Raw genomic sequence first — 16,922 nt, 5'->3', positions numbered from 1 at the left:
CGGCTCCCCACTTTAACCAAAAAGATCAGTTCAAAAAGAGCCATTAGTTTGTGAACGACTCATCACTAGTGTAAGGTACGTTTTCTGTGGATCCCAGCTCATGCTGGGGTATGGGGAAATGAGGCAGTGGATAAGGTTGTGAAGAAAGCTCTGGTTGACACAGGACTGGTCAGGAGGACTGGACAGGAGTGGGAACGTAAATGGGGGATTCTTTCCAGAATTCTGTGAGAAAGTTCAGTAGGTATGTGTGGAGTGAAAGGAGGGATGAGGTTCTGTTGACAAGGCTGAGGTTGGGTCATTGTGGATTGGGAAGTGGGTTATTGTTAGTGGGGAAACACCCAGATGAGAAGTGTAAGGCATATGAAGACATAGAGACTGCCCTGTTAAATTTTTTATTTTATTTTACCTTTATTTAACCAGGCAAGTCAGTTAAGAACAAATTCTTATTTTCAACGACGGCCTAGGAACAGTGGGTTAACTGCCTGTTCAGGGGCAGAACAACAGATTTGTACCTTGTCAGCTCGGGGGTTTGAACTTGCAACCTTGCGGTTACTAGTCCAACACTCTAACCACTAGGCTACCCTGGCGTAGCAGTCTAAGACATTGCATCTTAGTGTAGAGGCATCACTACAGTCCCTGTTTCGAATCCAGACAGAGTCACACCTGGCTGTGATTGGGGGTTCCATAGGGCATTGCACAATTTCTCCAGTGTTGTCCGAGTTTGGATGGTGTAGGCCGTCATTGTAAATAATAATTTGTTCTTAACTGACTTGCCTAGTTAAATGAAAAATATTGCTGAGGACACTTTTCTGCGAGTTGGGTGTAACTGAATTTTTGCTTGTAACAATCTTGGGCTCAAATGACAGGCAGAGACAAAATAGAAAGGAAACTGTTGTCGGTCTTTATTGCACCAGCCTTCGCCTACAGTTGATAGGCTATTAGATATTTAAATGTGTAATTCTCCCTCCGATCTGAGACCGGCAGCAATACAGCGTCTAGTCTGCCGGAAACGCACAAGAAGAAGAAAGAGGTAAGGGAAATCTTTCGAATTACATGTTATCATCATCAATAGGGTATCAATTGAAATGATACCAACGCTGTTCATGAAGGTGTTTTAGCTATAGGTTTGTCATTCATCGTTAGTAACAAATAAAATTAATATGAAATTGAGAATGAGATCTGCGAACACCAACCCAGATAGCTAGCAAACATTAGCGACGTCAGTTTAAATTAGTTAGAGAAAAGTATCTATTGTAGCTAGTTATCTTTTGTCATAGATTTCTATTGAGTCTAGTTGGTTGTTGCTACAACTTCTTCATTTAGACCTGGCTTGCTAGACACATAGGAAACCAGTTTCAGACGTTAGCTAGCTAACGTTCGTAGCATACAACCAGCTACTACTGGATACGTCTTCCCTGCCACTCGTCTTAAGTCTTGTAGCTAACTTATGCGGAACTTTTTTCTTTGTCTTTTCTCTTTCAGACATACAGTAAACATAACACAAATATGCAGACGATTAAATGTGTTGTGGTTGGAGATGGAGCGGTGGGAAAAACCTGCCTTTTGATTTCATACACAACCAACAAATTCCCCTCTGAATATGTACCAACAGTATGTGTATCTTCTATACATTGGGTTTATCTCAGTCACAGTGATTATTGATCACCAGAGTTAGGTGTCTCATTCTCGTGTTTCACACGCTTTAAAGAGACGTAGCTTGTTCTTCTCAATAACTACCATTCAGAATAATCATGAAACAGGACAGGATATCTCATTCTTTTCATTTTCTCATCACAGGTGTTTGATAACTATGCAGTAACTGTCATGATTGGAGGTGAACCTTACACCCTAGGATTATTTGATACTGCGGGTAAGAGTGGATCCTTTTCAAGGACATGTTCACAATTTGAATAGATCATATTTTTCGTTGAACGCTATTCATTTAATCAACACGTTATCTGTTTCCTTAGGTCAGGAGGATTATGACAGGTTACGACCTTTGAGCTATCCCCAGACTGATGTTTTCCTAGTTTGTTTCTCTAGTGTTTCACCCTCTTCATTTGAGAATGTTAAAGAAAAGGTGAGTACAACGCCAAGCCCTTGAAGCATACAATGCACACGTTTTAATAAAGCAATATTGACTAAATTATACATTATTTCTAGTAGGTTAAATATAATGTTAAATTGGTAACATGTGAAGTGATGGGGAAGATGCTAGTTATGACACATTCTGATGGACTAACTTTTCTGATTGTTTGAAAATAATGTTTTCTCTCTCTTGCAGTGGGTACCTGAAATCACTCACCACTGTCCGAAGACACCATTCCTGCTGGTTGGAACTCAGATTGACCTGAGAGATGACCCTTCCACAGTAGAGAAGCTGGCCAAGAACAAACAGAAGCCCATCAGCCCTGAGACAGCTGAGAAGCTCGCCCGTGACCTGAAAGCAGTCAAATACGTTGAGTGCTCTGCCCTAACACAGGTGAGACTTCTATCTAAAACATATAGAAAATAGGGAATAGAGTTATGACTTGCATAATAGCAACTTATGTTAATGTGCATCTAGTCTGTGTTGTCTTTGTGCTAAGCTTGTCTTGCCTTCATTCTTTCTGTGTTAGTGGTGGCCTAGTATTGGAAACCCATCCGAAATCACTTTACTCTTGTATGTCTGCTAACTAACCTCTATCTAACACTGGTCATATTCCCCTCTTTCTCCTCCTTCTCTATAGCGAGGTCTGAAGAATGTATTTGATGAAGCTATCCTAGCAGCTCTAGAACCCCCTGAAACCCAGAGAAAGTGCTGTCTGTTTTGACAGCGGTCTTTTAAAATATTTGCTTTGCATCTGATCGTCTGCTGCGTCTTTTAATGTAAAGGAATGTCTATTTGTCAAGTAAATAACCAAGATGCTCTTTTTAAATGCGTGCCCATTAACATTCATTTCATAGTCGATTTTGTTTACGCCTAGTCATAATAACCCATACTACCTTGGCCTTCATGGTAAGGATGCTAACCTGTATTTTCTATGGGAGAGAACATGTCCAGTTTGGCACTTAATTGGCAAGTTTACGTAAGAGAGCAGCTGAGTTTGTTTTCCTTTTAAAAGATGTGGTTACACACTGCAAGGTAAAAAATGTATTTGGTACATTCATGTTTTGTGTTTGCAGAAAGGACTAAAGAATGTGTTTGATGAGGCAATACTGGCTGCCCTGGAGCCTCCGGAACCCAAGAAGAGGCGCAAATGTGTGCTGCTCTGAGCATTTCCTCTTCTATTGGTTAGAGCATTTCATCAACACTACTCGGAGAAAAGCAAACCATTATTGCACAACGTTACTTCACTCCTATTGGTAACTGACACAAATATTTTTACAATGTTTGCAAAGTAGTGTGTGAACTTAACTGAACTAGATTGCTCTCTACTAGAACCTTTGCAATATAACCCTCTTATGTAGTAGTACACATCATTCCTAGAGCCATCTCAGTATTTTTCAGTTAAACAGATTGGTGGCTGCATAGTCTTATCAGAAGTGTGGAAGGGTCACAGACACACACAGCTGATGATTGGGACCAGTGACAACGAGACAACAATTTTACCTTCAATACTGTCGGCAATATTCCCCAAGTTTTTTTCTTTTTTAATGATTCCCTTTTTTCAGGTGTATATAATGTTTTCATGAACACCTGAGGTGAACATAAATCCCCTTTCAATTGGGAAAGTGATAATAGATTCTGTAACAGTCGGTAGTAACAATGATATGTTTGTGCCAACCCAGTTACAACATATGCTATGTTTGTCAGGGTAGTATAGTATTTTTTTTTTTTTTTTTTGTGTCTTTTAAAGCAAATGCCTTGTCTGATGTCACATACTCTATTGCATTCTAGGCACTTAAGTCTTTACTGCTCTGAATGAAACGGCTCATTGTTGCAGTGTAAAACCACCATGAGACTTTTGCTTTAGAATTTCACTCAGTTGACAAATTGTTCCTCCTTTGACAGGAACAGAATCTTACAGGATGTTTATTTGTTTTATACAAAAATGTACATCTCCCGTTGTCACAATTTGAGTATAAGTGAATTTCTTGAAATGTATCAACCAAATAAAGTTTAGAATTCTCAAGTGTGCATTATTTTTTGATTCATTCTCAGAGTAGGAGTGCTGATATGCCCCTGATTTTAAGTATGGGCTCTCAGTATATTGTATTGTCAGTGTTCTGGCATAGAGGATGACACTCAATCACACTAGTTGAAGAAACAAGGACAGTACACTTACATTTATTTAATATTGTAAAGGCATAAGAAGCAATCTCGATAGGATTGCAGTACAACCAAATTTGCCTACATTATATTATTGAATTGAAAAGTATTAGTTTTACAAACAGTTATACCAACACTTGAAATAATGATCTTCATACATATAGTAAGGTAGTGCACCATGTTCTGTGTATCCTCAATATACTGTACATGTTAACAAATAAAATGTTTACAAAAGTGTTAACTATGTTTCTTAAGGTGTCCTTTGTCAGCTGGTTATGTACATACAAATTTACATTCAAGTTCACTTTGCTTTCTTTCCTTTGGTCGGCCTGCCTTGTTTAAAGCCTCCATGCAGTCTTTTTAATAAAAATGAAATCCTTGTCTAATTCACCTACAGTTGAAGTCGGGAGTTTACATAGTTAAATATATTTAACTAAGTTTTTCACATTTCCTGACATTTAATCAGAGTATAAATACCCTGTCTTAAGTCAATTAGGATCACCACTTTATTTTAAGAATTTGAAATGTCAGAATAGAGTGATTTATTTCACCATTTCTTTTATCACATTCCCAGTGGGTCAGAAGTTTACATACTCAGTATTTGGTAGCATTGCCTTAATTGTTTAACTTAGGTCAAATGTTCCAGGTGGCCTTCCACAACCTTCCCATAATAAGCTCCTGACAGAGCTGGTGTAACCGAGTCAGGTTTGTAGGCCTCCTAGAGCGCACGCGCTTTTTCAGTTCTGCCCACAAATTTTCTATAGGATTGAGGTCAGGGCTTTGTAATGGCCACTCCAATACCTTGACTTTGTTGTCCTTAAGCCATTTTGACACAACTTTGGAAGTATGCTTGGGGTCATTGTCCATTTGGTAGACCCATTTGCGACCAAGCTTTAACTTCCTGACTGATGTCTTGAGATGTTGCTTCAATATATCCACATCATTTTCCTTCCTCATGGTGCCATCTATATTGTGAAGTGCACCAGTCCCTCCTGCAGCAAAGCACCCCCACAACATGATGCTGCCACCCCTGTGCTTCACGGTTGGGATGACATTTTCTGGAATTTTCCAAGCTGTTTGAAGGCACAGTCCACTTAGTGTATGTAAACATCTGACCCACTGAATTATAAGTGAAAATTTTTTTCTGTAAACAATTGTTGGAAAAATGATCTGTGTCATGCACAAAGTAGATGTCCTATCCGACTTGCCAAAACTATAGTTTGTTAACATGAAATTTGTGGGGTTGTTGAAAAACGAGATTTAAGGCCTCCCTGGTGGCGCAGTGTTCTAAGGCACTGCATCGCAGTGCTAGCTGTATACCACCAGAGATTCTGAGTTCGAGTCCAGGCTCTGTCGCAGCCGTCCAGGTTAGGGAGGGTTTGGCCGGCAGGGATATCCTTATCTCATCTAGTACTAGCGACTCCTGTGACGGGCCGGGAGCAGTGCACGCTGACCAGGTTGCTTGGTGTACGGTTTTTCCTCCGACACATTGGTGCGCGCTGTGTTAAGAAGCAGTACGGCTTGGTTGGGTTGTGTATTGGTGGACGCATGACTTTCAACCTTCGTCTCTCCCGAGCCCGTACGAGAGTTGTAGCGATGAGACAAGATAGTAGCTATGAAAAACAATTGGATGCCACGAAATTGGGGAGAAAAAGGGCAAATTATATATTTTTTTAGACACAAAAAAAGAAGCAGTGCGGCTTGGTTGGGTTGTGTTTTGGAGGAAGCATGGCTCTCGACCTTCGCCTCTCCCGAGGCGTACGGGAGTTGCAGCGATAGGAAAGCAACTACTACCAATTGTACACCACGAAATAGGGGATTAAAATAAAATCTACAAAAAGATCGAGTTTTAATGACTCCAACATAAGTGTATGTAAACTTCCGACTTCAACTGTACATTACCAGTCAAAAGGTGACACCCCATTCCAGGGTTTCTTTATTTTCTGCATTGTAGAATAATAGTAAAGACATCAAAACTATGAAATAACATATGTAATCATGTAATTACCAAAAAAAGTATTAAATCAAAATATATGTTGAGATTCTTCAAAGTAGCCACCCTTTCCCTTGACGACAGCAGCTAGATGTGGTTGTAATAAACAGTGGTTTCTGTTTTCTTACTACAAATGTGGCTATATCCTTCTTACGGTTTAAAATACAAAATACTCTAACCCCATCACTGAAAGACAAGACTGAGGAACACGTTCTTGTCTTCTGTTTCTCTCTAGTGTCCACAAGGACTCACTAGAACAGAGTGGACAAAAACAGGCACTAAATCAGACTAGGGGAAAATGAATATTAATATATAAAAAAGTATATATTCTACAGCTAGAATTGTCTATATCCACATGGAAACAGGGTGCCAAAGGCAGAAAAGACAGAACAAGGTGTACACTATGCTAAGGTACAGATGCTGAAGTAAAGCTTGCAGGTAGGCACAATGTTCACATGTAACCTCTTGGGAGAGTAAATGGGAACACCGAAAGCTATCTGTCCACCGATGGGCAGATCTCGATGCTACTGTTGGTGACCCGAATTCCATACCAGCCGGCCCAGTACAGAGTATCCTTTCCTCCATGAATGAATCGGATGTACCGCACACCTGGTCCATAATTCTTGAACACATGAGTCATCTGAAACATGGAAGAGGATCATTGAAGAGACCATATTTTCATGTTCAATTGTAATTAGTATGCTTTGTTTAATTGGGAACAATCTGTTTTGCATATACAGTTGAAGTCAGAAGTTTACATACACCTTAGCAAAATACATTTAAACTAAGTTTTTCACAATTCACAAACATGTAATCCTAGTAAAAATGCCCTGCTTTAGGTCAGTTAGGATCACCACTTTATTTTAAGAATGTGAAATGTCAGAATAATAGTAGAGAGAATGATTTATTTCAGCTTTTATTTATTTCATCACATTCCCAGTGGGTCAGAAGTTTACATACACTCAATTAGTATTTGGTAGCATTGCCTTTAAATTGTCTAACTTGGGCCAAACGTTTGGGTAGCCTTCCTTCCACAAGCTTCCCACAATAAATTGGATGATTTTTGTCCCATTCCTCCTGACAGAGCTGGTGTGTACAGTCAGGTTTGAAATAATAGGTGTGAAATAATCTGTCTGTAAATAAATGTTGGAAAATTGTGTCATGCACAAAATAGATGTCCTAACCGACTTGCCCAAACTATAGTTTGTTAACAAGACATTTGTGGAGTGGTTGAAAAACAAGTTTTAATGACTCCAACCTAAGTGTACGTAAACTTCCGACTTCAACTGTACATTACCAGTCAGTGTACTGTGCTTTCTGGAAAGTATTCAGACCCCTTGACTTTTTCCACATTTTGTTATGTTACAGCCTTATTCTAAAATGGATTAAATAGTATTTTCCCCTCAACAATCTACACACAATACCAAAAAAATCAACGCAATGAAATGTTTGCAAATTTATAAAAAATACAAAAAACTGAAATATTACATAAGTATTCTGACTCTAATGTTTACATAACTTGCACTCATCTCATATACTGTATTCTATACTATTCTACTGTATCTTATTCTATGCGCCTCTGACATTGCTCGTCCATATATTTATATATTCTTAATTCCCTTCCTTAGATTTGTGTGTGGTATATGTTGTGAAATTGTTAGATATTACTGCACTGTCGGAACTTGAAGCACAAGATTTCGCTACACCCGCAATAACATCTGCTAAACACCTGTATGTGACCAATACAATTTTGTTTAATAACAAAATGTGGAAAAAGTCAAGGTCTGAATACTTTCCGAAGGCACTGTATATACAGTACCAGTCAAAAGTTGGGACACCTACTCATTCAAGGGTTTTCTTATTTTTTTTACTATTTTCTACATCGTATACTAATAGTAAAGAGATCAAAACTATGAAATAACACATGAAATCATGTAGTAACCCCCAAAAATCTATATTTTATATTTGAGATTCTTGAAAGTAGCCACCCTTTGCCTTGATGACGGTTTTGCAGACTCTTGGCATTCTCTCAACCAGCATCACCTGGAATGCTTTTCCAACAGTCTTGAAGGAGTTCCCACAAATGCTGAGTACTTGTTGGCTGCTTTTTCTTCACTCTGCAGTCCAACTCATCACAAACCATCTCAATGGGTTGAGGTCGGGTTATTGTGGAGGCCAGGTCATCTGATGCGGCACTCCATCACTCTCTCTCTTGGTCAAATAGCCCTTACACAGCTTGAAGTTGTGTTGAGTCAGTGTCCTGTTGAAAAACAAATGATAGCCCCACTGAGTGCAAACCAGATTAGATGGCAAAACACTGCATACTGCTGTGGTAGCCATGCTGGTGAAGTGTGCCTTGAATTCTAAATAAATCTAGATCTCGGCATGTGTAGTTCCCACCATGTCACCAGCAAACGCACCTCCTCCTCCATGCTTCACGGTGGGAACTACACACTCAGAAATCATCCGTTCAACTACTCTGCATCTCACAAAGACAAAACGGTTGGAACCAAAAATCTCAAATTTAGACTCATCAGACTAAAGGACAGATTTCCACCGGTCTAATGTCCATTGATCGTGTTTCCTGGCCCATGCAAGTCTCTTCTTCTTATTGGTGTCCTTTAGTAGTGGTTTCTTTGCAGCAACTTGACCATGAAGGACTGATGCATGCAGTCTCCTCTGAACAGTTAATTCAGATATGTGTCTGTTACTTGAACTCTGTAAAGCATTTATTTGGGCTGCAATCTGAGGTACAGTTACCTCTACCGAACTTATCTTCTGCAGCAGAGGTAACTCTGGGTCTTCCCTTTCTGTCCGGGTCCCCATGACAGCCAGTTTCATCATAGCGCTTGATGGTTTTTGCCACTGCACATGAAGAAACTTTCAAAGTTCTTGAAATGTTCCCCATGTCTTAAAGTAATGACGGACTGTCGTTTTGCTTTGCTTATTTGAGCTGTTCTTGCCATAATATGGACTTGGTCTTTTAACAAATAGGGCTTTCATCTGTATACCACCCCTACCTTGTCACAACACAACTGATTGGCTCAAACGCATTAAGGAAAGAAATTCCACAAATTAACTTTTAACAAAGCACACCTGTTAATTGAAACGCATTCCAGGTGATTACCTCATGAAACTGGTTGAGAGAATGCCAAGAGCAAAGCTGTCATCAAGGCAAAGGGTCGCTACTGTGAAATCTCAAATATAAAAAGTAAAAAATAAAAAAAATTGGTTACTACATGATTCCATATGTGTTATTTCAGAGTTTTGATGTCTGGAATGTAGAAAATAGTACAAATAAAGAAAAACCCTGGAAAGAAAAACCCTGGAATGGGTAAGTGTCCAAACTTTGACTGATACTAATATATAGTTCTTTCTTAGGTCTACAACCTCACATGCACACCTTTTTACCTTGTTTTTATCTGCACTGTTTGTCTTTTAATAGTATTTTTTGGTGCAAATAAATAAAACAAACATCTTACAATGCAATCACTGAAAATGTCTAATGCACACAATCTTAGTAAAACACAAGACAAGGAGAAACCACATTGTTGATTGTGTACTGAGCTATTTACAGACCCATGTATATGGAGAATTATCTTAAAGTCTGAAGGTTTTACCTGATTCCATTTATGATCATCCCAGTTTTGAAAGATGACAGTTCCTGGACTAAACTTCTTAATTGGCTGCTTCTTATGATTTAGCAACTCAACACAGATCTCATATTTAGCGCCACATTCCCTCCGTGGAGCATACCTGATATGGACACACAAACATACAAGTTGTACAGTAGTCTATTCCTCTGACAAGTATAGAGTAGCAGACACTGAATGACAAAATTCTAATATTCCTCTCACCAGTCAGATATAATGATGTCGGGTTGAAAGTCATCCATGAAAGAAGGCCTGTAACCCTCTTTCTCCAAGTCAATCAGCTGAGACTTCCTGCAGGTCCTGAGATGAACCAAAGACAAGACGACACACACAGACAACACATTTACCAAGGTTGATAGTAAGCAGCCATCTAAGTGTCCATATAGGCTAGACCAGGGATGGGCAACTCATTGTAAATAAGAATTAGTTCTTAACCGACTTGCCTAGTTAAATAAAGGTTCAGTAAAATGTAAATAGTAGAATACACAAGGTGCAATCTCAAAATTAGGTTGTGCATCAGCAGTTTCTCTCTTATGTTAGTCACTGATAGTCACTCAACTAGCTTACGTCAGCAAAAACCTTTAAGGTTGATAAGTTAGTCCCGCGGCGAGCTATCTAAACTTGTCTTAATCATGGTCGTATTACCGACCCGGGCCCTCATTGATTTTGTTCATCACCATCAAAAATATTAAATACCGCGAACATTTCTCTCCGCCCTTTGGCACAAGTTGGAGAATTGCTGGAAATACGCTGTAGAACTGCATTTCTCTCTCCGCCCCATTGCAAAATGCCTTCTTGATTTAAAACCACCACAATTTTTCTATGCCCCAAGGCAAAATGTGTCGAATTGCAGGAAATTAAATCTAAAACTTTTTCTCTCCACTGTCAAGAGGGCCGCTAATATGTTTTGCTCGCACGCTGGGGGTATGGATGTGGGTATGCAGGCCCGCGAGCCACTGAGGACTCCCATGATGAGTTCAGATTTTTTTGTGGCTCCCAACCCTGGGCTAGACAGCAAGGTCATTGTCAATTGCACTGTATCGATCTTGCATCATAGGAATTATTACCATTCAAATGTATTAGAAGAGCTGGAAAAGAAATACAACACCAATGTGGATGTGAAACAAGGTGGGACAGGGTGATATTCTCTCACTGAAAAACTAAAATGGTATAGTAGTATACTCACGAGTAAGAAGTCGCAAAGTACTTTTGGACAGTGTTGTCAGGAAGCGGCACTTCTTCCACTGACTCTATTTTCCATTTATCCCCTCCATTCTCCATAATTTGCCAGCCCTTGAATTTATCTGGAGAAAAATAGTAAGGGAGGGATTTGAAATGTGGGTTCTGGGGTTAATAACAGGACCCCCATACACCAACAGATAATTTAGACATTGTTGTTTTGACTCCTACCATCTGCTCTGGGGTTCTTGAGAAGATTACGTCTCTTCTTACACAAGAAGTAAAACAAACGCCAGTCTTTAGGTAGTTTAGTCACATATGTCTGGTATCCTTCTCTTCGGCACCTCTCTCTCCAAAGAGAATCACTGTCCACCACTTCTTTCCACTCACGACACACAAGTCGACAGACACACACCACCTGCTGTGGAGGGACATTTAGGAGCATCTCCTCCAGGACTTCTAGAGGGAGCACAGGTAGCATGCCTGTGAACTGAACAAGAGAATGGATGTTTTCATTGACATGGGAGACAAATTATGTACTATGGACTAATAAAACATTATAGCTATTTGGCAATACAGATGAGTGTTGTGTTTACTTATGACCAAATTAAGTGAAAATAAAATAACTCCCTAGAATAAGAATAAAAGATGGGGGAGGTTTGATAAAGCTGTGAGGTTGCTTTGCTGCCTCTGGTACTGGATGTCTTGAATGTGCACAAGGCATCATGAAATCAGAAGATTACCAGCTGTTTGAGTCCAATGATCAGCACAGTGTCCAAAACTGGGTCTTCATTAAAGGTTGTAGATCTTCCAGCAGGAGAACGACACCAAACACACATCAAAAAGCAACCAGGAATGGTTAACAAGAGATGCTGGACTGTTCTGGGGTCCAGATCTGAATCAGCAACGAGTCCAGATCTGAATCACATCCAAAACCAAAAGATGAAAAAAGCAGTTGGTGGAGGGCACCCCTCAAACATTGAAGAGTTAGAGCAGTTTGCTGCTGAAAAATTGTCAAAATTCTCAGTAGCGGGTGCAGCAAGCTCATTGACGGCTACAACAAACGTTTATTTTACTCTTTCAATGAGCTTATAATATAAACTCCAAAGCGAAAGGTACTGTTCATTAATAATAAGAGAATCTCTTGTTCGTATCCTGATAAGAGCTTGGCAGCACTAAATTGTTATAGGTTAGGATGTCTCTGGGCCTCCTCTGCCAGGCTGAACCCCCTGTCCTCTTCGTGGGTCTCCCTGAGGACAGGTTGGCACTCCACAGTGAAGTTTCTATCAGTCTGATCATGTTCCTCACTATTATCGGATACCAGCTGTGTGCTACTCTGTCTGCTTTCGTCATCCATAAGTGGCCTGTTGATGAATACTGGATAAGAATCCTCATCTGAGCTCTGACTCAGCGCTCTCAGCATTTCCCTTCTCCACAGACCTCTACGCTGGGGCGGTTCCCTTCTCCACAGACTACGCGGTGCTTGAAATGGTTCCTCAAATGGTAGAGAATTACCTGACAAGAGCATATTGCAACGCAAAACCCAGGCCCTGTCTGTACCCCTCTTGGGTTTGACCTCCTAGACAGGGCAGTCACCTTTCCTTGTTACTACCATGTGTATTTGGTCCTCCCAGTGTGATCTTGGCTTTCCCGGTGCCCCACGTTCTGACATGATCCCCTGAGAACAGAACCAAACTCATTTTATTCCAATCGTAGTAGGCTTTTAACTTTGCTGTTGATTTCTCCATGTTTCTTATGGCGATATCATAGTATTCCGCCATCTGTTGCTGCAACTTCTTAGCATGATTTCTCCTGTTCCTTTATCTGTAACCCAAAGAAAGGGTCAATAGGTAGCAGTGGAGCCTTTCCAAATAGCAGGAAATGTGGTGCGAATCCAGTAGCTTCACTTGTGGTACAATATATGCATGAATGACCTTAGTGTACGGTTAAATCTCTCCACCGGATTCCTCTGTGGACAATATGGAGAGGTTCTGGAAGGCTCTGAAGAACTGATTTTCAAACTCTTCCCTGATCATGATGGTTTATGACAAAGCCAAAAACTTCAGGAAAAAGTCCTCGAAAAGCTTTTTTTTCTGCAGTTTTCCCTGACTTATTTCTGGTGGGGTTGGCATGTGCATATTTTGTAAAGTTATCTAAAATAACTCAAATGTACTCATAGCACCCTCTGCTCTTCTCCAAACGCAGTCAATTGAAATCTGGAAAGGACCTGTAGCCCGTACATGTTGCATTGGAGTCCTAGTTATTACACAGGGTCTATTTTGTTTGATACACACTTTAGTGATAAATTGTTCAATGCCATGTTGCATGCGTGGCCAATAAAAGTGTTTGTGTTAATAAGTTCAACACTCTTTCTGTTCCTAGATAGGCCATTTCAGTGCCTAAGTACTTGTCATTTAGTGTTCTGTACTGACAAATTGTGTCAAATTGTGTCAAATTGTGCTGTTTCCCTTTGTGCTGTTTCCCTTTCTGTTGAGACATGGAGTAACTGGCTTAGCATGAATTTTTAATTTAATTTTACCTTTATTTAACCAGGCAAGTCAGTTATTTTCAATGACGGCCTGGGAACAGTGGGTTAACTGCCTGTTCAGGGGCAGAACGACAGATTTGTACCTTGTCAGCTCGGGGTTTGAACTCGCAACCTTCCGGTTACTAGTCCAACGCTCTAACCACTAGGCTACGCTGCCACCCCAATGTTGTTGACATTGTTGGTTTTGTCTTAGTCCTTTGCCTTTTCAGTTCCAAGATTCACCATACAGCTGCATCCTTTAACTGAGCCTGCATGAGATCGTGTGGAGACAGTCGGTCTGTAACTGTTCCCACCCACCTTAACAGCTCCTCTTGCGCTGATGGCCTTAGTGTGACTGTGGATATCCAAGTTACACAGTCATTCTGTTGTGTCTGAACATTATTGAGTGTTGCTTTTACCGTCTCAGGTGAGTGTTTCTCGGTGCATTCTTCCATTTAATGTTCAGCATGCAAAAAAGAACATGACAAAGTCTGCGTCAGTGTTTACATTTTCATGACGATACTCCAGTGTGGGATTAAAGTCAGATCGGTGACATTCAGTCTTGCTGTAGTTAGTATATATATATCAAGGGGTCAGAGGTCATCTCGGAACTGCTTCGTCACTGTCCATTTGAGGGACAAGAATTCCAGTTTCCCCGGGTGAAGGTGATAGTTTCTCTGCTTGTGTCAGAGTGCGGGAGCCATATGCAATGACTCTCAGTTGTGGGTTTTAGCTTGCTTGAGCCTGCTAACTGAGGAGTGTTAATTCACCTGTTTCCATACATGTTTCATTTTAAAACATGCATCTTAGAAAGGAGTCGTTTAATCTAACTGCTTAACTATTTATCTGTACATGGAACTTTATTTAAAAAAAATGTTTTACTCACTTTCTTCTGATCTATACAGGAAAATGCCACGGGCACTATCTGACGTGTGGATACATTTCACGGCAGCTAATGTAGAAGGAAAAGCAGTGTACATTTGCAAATACTGTGCCAAATCATGTGAAGAATTCAAAGATGCAGAATCATCTGGCCAAGTGCATAAAGTTCCCTCAGCGCTCACAACAAGCAACCTCTGACAAAAGTCTCTGGACTTCTATTCGAGTTTTAAATTATGAATCAGACATCTTATCGATAACAACAGCTCAGGGTCCTCCTGGAATCAGAAGTTTTTTTGACTCAATGGAGGAATGTATTCAGAGAAATGCTGATGAATGTCTTGCTTGAGCTGCGTATGCAACTGGTTCACCTCTGATGCTCACAGGAAATGTGTATTGGAAGAGATTTCTGAATGTTCTTCACTCAGCATAAACCCATTGAACCAGACATGCTTTATCTACTAATGTGCTGGATGCAGAATTCAACAGAGTTCAAGTGAAGGTCAAGCAAATCATAGAGAAAGCAGACTGTATTGCAATCATCTCTGATGGGTGGTTAAATGTTTGTGGGCAAGGAATAATTAAGTACACCATCTCCATCCCTCAACCAGTATTCTACAAGAACACAGACACAAGGGACAACAGACACACTGGTCTCTACATTGCAGATGAGCTGAAGGCAGTCATCAATGACCTTGGACCACAGAAGGTATTTGCACTGGTGACAGACAAGGCTGTGAACATGAAGGTTGCTTGGTCTAAAGTGGAGGAGTCCTACCCTCACATAACACCCATTGTCTGTTCTGCTCAGGAATTGAATCTGCTCCTCAAGGACATTATGGCACTGAAAACAATGGATACACTCCACAAGAGCGCCAAGGAAATGGTTAGGTATGTGAAGGGTAATCAAGTTATAGCAGCAATCTTCCTCACCACGCAAAGTGCGAAGAATAAGAGCAACACATTAAAGCTGCCCAGCAACACCCACTGGAGTGGTGTTGTCATCATGTTTGACAGTCTCCTGGAGGGGAAGGAGTCTCTCCAAGAAATGGCTATATCAGTCTGCCGATATGAACAGCCCCATCAAGAGGATCCTCCTGGATGATGTATTTTGGGAGAGAGTGGTAAGCAGCCTGAAACCTATAGCAGTAGCCATTGCACGGATTGAGGGAGACAATGCCATCCTGTCTGATGTTCAGACTGCTGACAGATGTAAGAGCAGAAATCCGTACTGCCACGCCCTCTTCACTGTTGCTCCAAGCAGAGGAAACTGCAGTTCTGAAATACATCAAAAAGCGTAACGACTCCTGCCTGAAGCCCATACACGCCGCAGCGTACATGTTGGACCCAAGTATGCTGGCAAGAGCATCCTGTCTGGTGCAGAGATCAACAAGGCCTATGGTGTCATCACTACCGTGTCTCGCCACCTTGGCCTGGATGAGTGCAATGTTCTTGGTAGTCTGGCAAAGTACACTTCCAAGCAAGGAAATTGGGATGGAGATGCAATATGGCAGGGGTAACAACATATCTCATCAGCCACCTGGTGGAGACACCTGATGTTCAAGGGGTGAACATAGGAGAGGTCCAGGGAGAAGACATGGAAGCCTGAGAGGAAGACAACCAAAGCTTTAGTTTCTAGACTATCATTCAACAGATGCATGTTGAAAACGTTTTTGGGAGATGCGATGGATCATTGGGGATCATTCAATATTCCCTTTCCTTTGTTGTTCAGTGAAATCATCCCATGAGTAAACTCATTTAATTAAAGTTCAATTTGTAACTAAATGTTGTTTTTTTCTATTGGAAGGATTGAATCATTTGCAATTAAGTCTACTTATAATAAGATAAAATGTGTATGTTTCTGTCTCCATATGATATGGTAAATATATCCAATGCAAAAAACATTACATTTAAATGGTATTAATATTAATGTGCATATATTTCCGTTAATTCCCATATATTCCCACTGAAAGTTTCCACCTCTGAATATTCCACAAAATGTGCAACCCTGGTATTGCTTATGATTTCTGCCAGAGGTCTAATGTGTGTGTTGCAAATTCAATCTTCTCCATTCCTCACCTATGATGGATACCTGATTCCGTGTCCTATTGTGCTCGTCTTCTCCATTCCTCACTTATGATGGATACCCAATTCCCTGTGTCCCATAGTGCTTGTCTTCTCCATTCCTCACCTATGATGGATACCTGATTCCCTGTGTCCTATTGTGCTCGTCTTCTCCATTCCTCACTTATGATGGATACCCAATTCCCTGTGTCCTATAGTGCTCGTCTTCTCCATTCCTCACTTATGATGGATACCTGATTCCCTGTGTCCCATAGTGCTTGTCTTCTCCATTCCTCACTTATGATGGATACCCAATTCCCTGTGTCCTATAGTGCTTGTCTTCTCCATTCCTCACTTATGATGGATACCCAATTC

The 16,922-nt window shown here is 40.6% G+C and overlaps 2 protein-coding genes across 10 annotated transcripts in view; one reads left to right on the top strand and one right to left on the bottom strand.

Annotated features, from left to right (window-relative positions):
- Positions 1-735: 735 nt before the first annotated feature.
- Positions 736-4,115, top strand: LOC118360867 (cell division control protein 42 homolog). Of its 3 annotated transcripts, none has more exons than XM_052485153.1 (6): positions 736-1,030; positions 1,483-1,611; positions 1,798-1,870; positions 1,971-2,080; positions 2,285-2,482; positions 2,730-4,115. In XM_052485153.1, the coding sequence occupies exons 2-6, from the start codon at positions 1,507-1,509 to the stop codon at positions 2,811-2,813; spliced, it is 570 nt and encodes a 189-aa protein (XP_052341113.1). In that variant the 5' UTR covers positions 736-1,030; positions 1,483-1,506; the 3' UTR covers positions 2,814-4,115. The 3 variants fall into 3 exon arrangements, with proteins under 3 accessions (XP_052341113.1, XP_035596255.1, XP_035596256.1); XM_035740362.2 differs by having other exon boundaries at positions 770-1,030; positions 3,166-4,115; XM_035740363.2 differs by lacking the exon at positions 736-1,030 and adding an exon at positions 1,049-1,124 and having other exon boundaries at positions 3,166-4,115.
- A 139-nt stretch (positions 4,116-4,254) lies between these two features.
- LOC118360864 (F-box only protein 6-like) overlaps positions 4,255-16,922 on the bottom strand; it is a 62,914-nt gene continuing 50,246 nt past the window's right edge. For 5 of the 7 annotated variants that reach the window (XM_052485148.1, XM_052485149.1, XM_052485150.1 and 2 more), the window contains 5 exons: positions 11,309-11,567; positions 11,085-11,202; positions 10,103-10,198; positions 9,866-10,001; positions 4,255-6,885 (listed from right to left, as the gene is read on the bottom strand). In XM_052485148.1, coding sequence (XP_052341108.1) covers positions 6,739-6,885; positions 9,866-10,001; positions 10,103-10,198; positions 11,085-11,202; positions 11,309-11,567 — 756 coding nt within the window. In that variant the 3' untranslated portion in view covers positions 4,255-6,738. Of the gene's footprint in view, positions 6,886-6,928; positions 8,506-9,372; positions 9,443-9,865; positions 10,002-10,102; positions 10,199-11,084; positions 11,203-11,308; positions 11,568-16,922 lie in introns of those variants that run through there. The other 2 variants (XR_008085449.1, XM_035740361.2) reach the window with 2 other exon arrangements.

Source organism: Oncorhynchus keta, chromosome 28 (genome assembly GCF_023373465.1).
Source record: "Oncorhynchus keta strain PuntledgeMale-10-30-2019 chromosome 28, Oket_V2, whole genome shotgun sequence".
NCBI classification, from domain to species: domain Eukaryota; kingdom Metazoa; phylum Chordata; class Actinopteri; order Salmoniformes; family Salmonidae; genus Oncorhynchus; species Oncorhynchus keta.
This window is presented reverse-complemented; position numbering and strand designations above follow the sequence as displayed.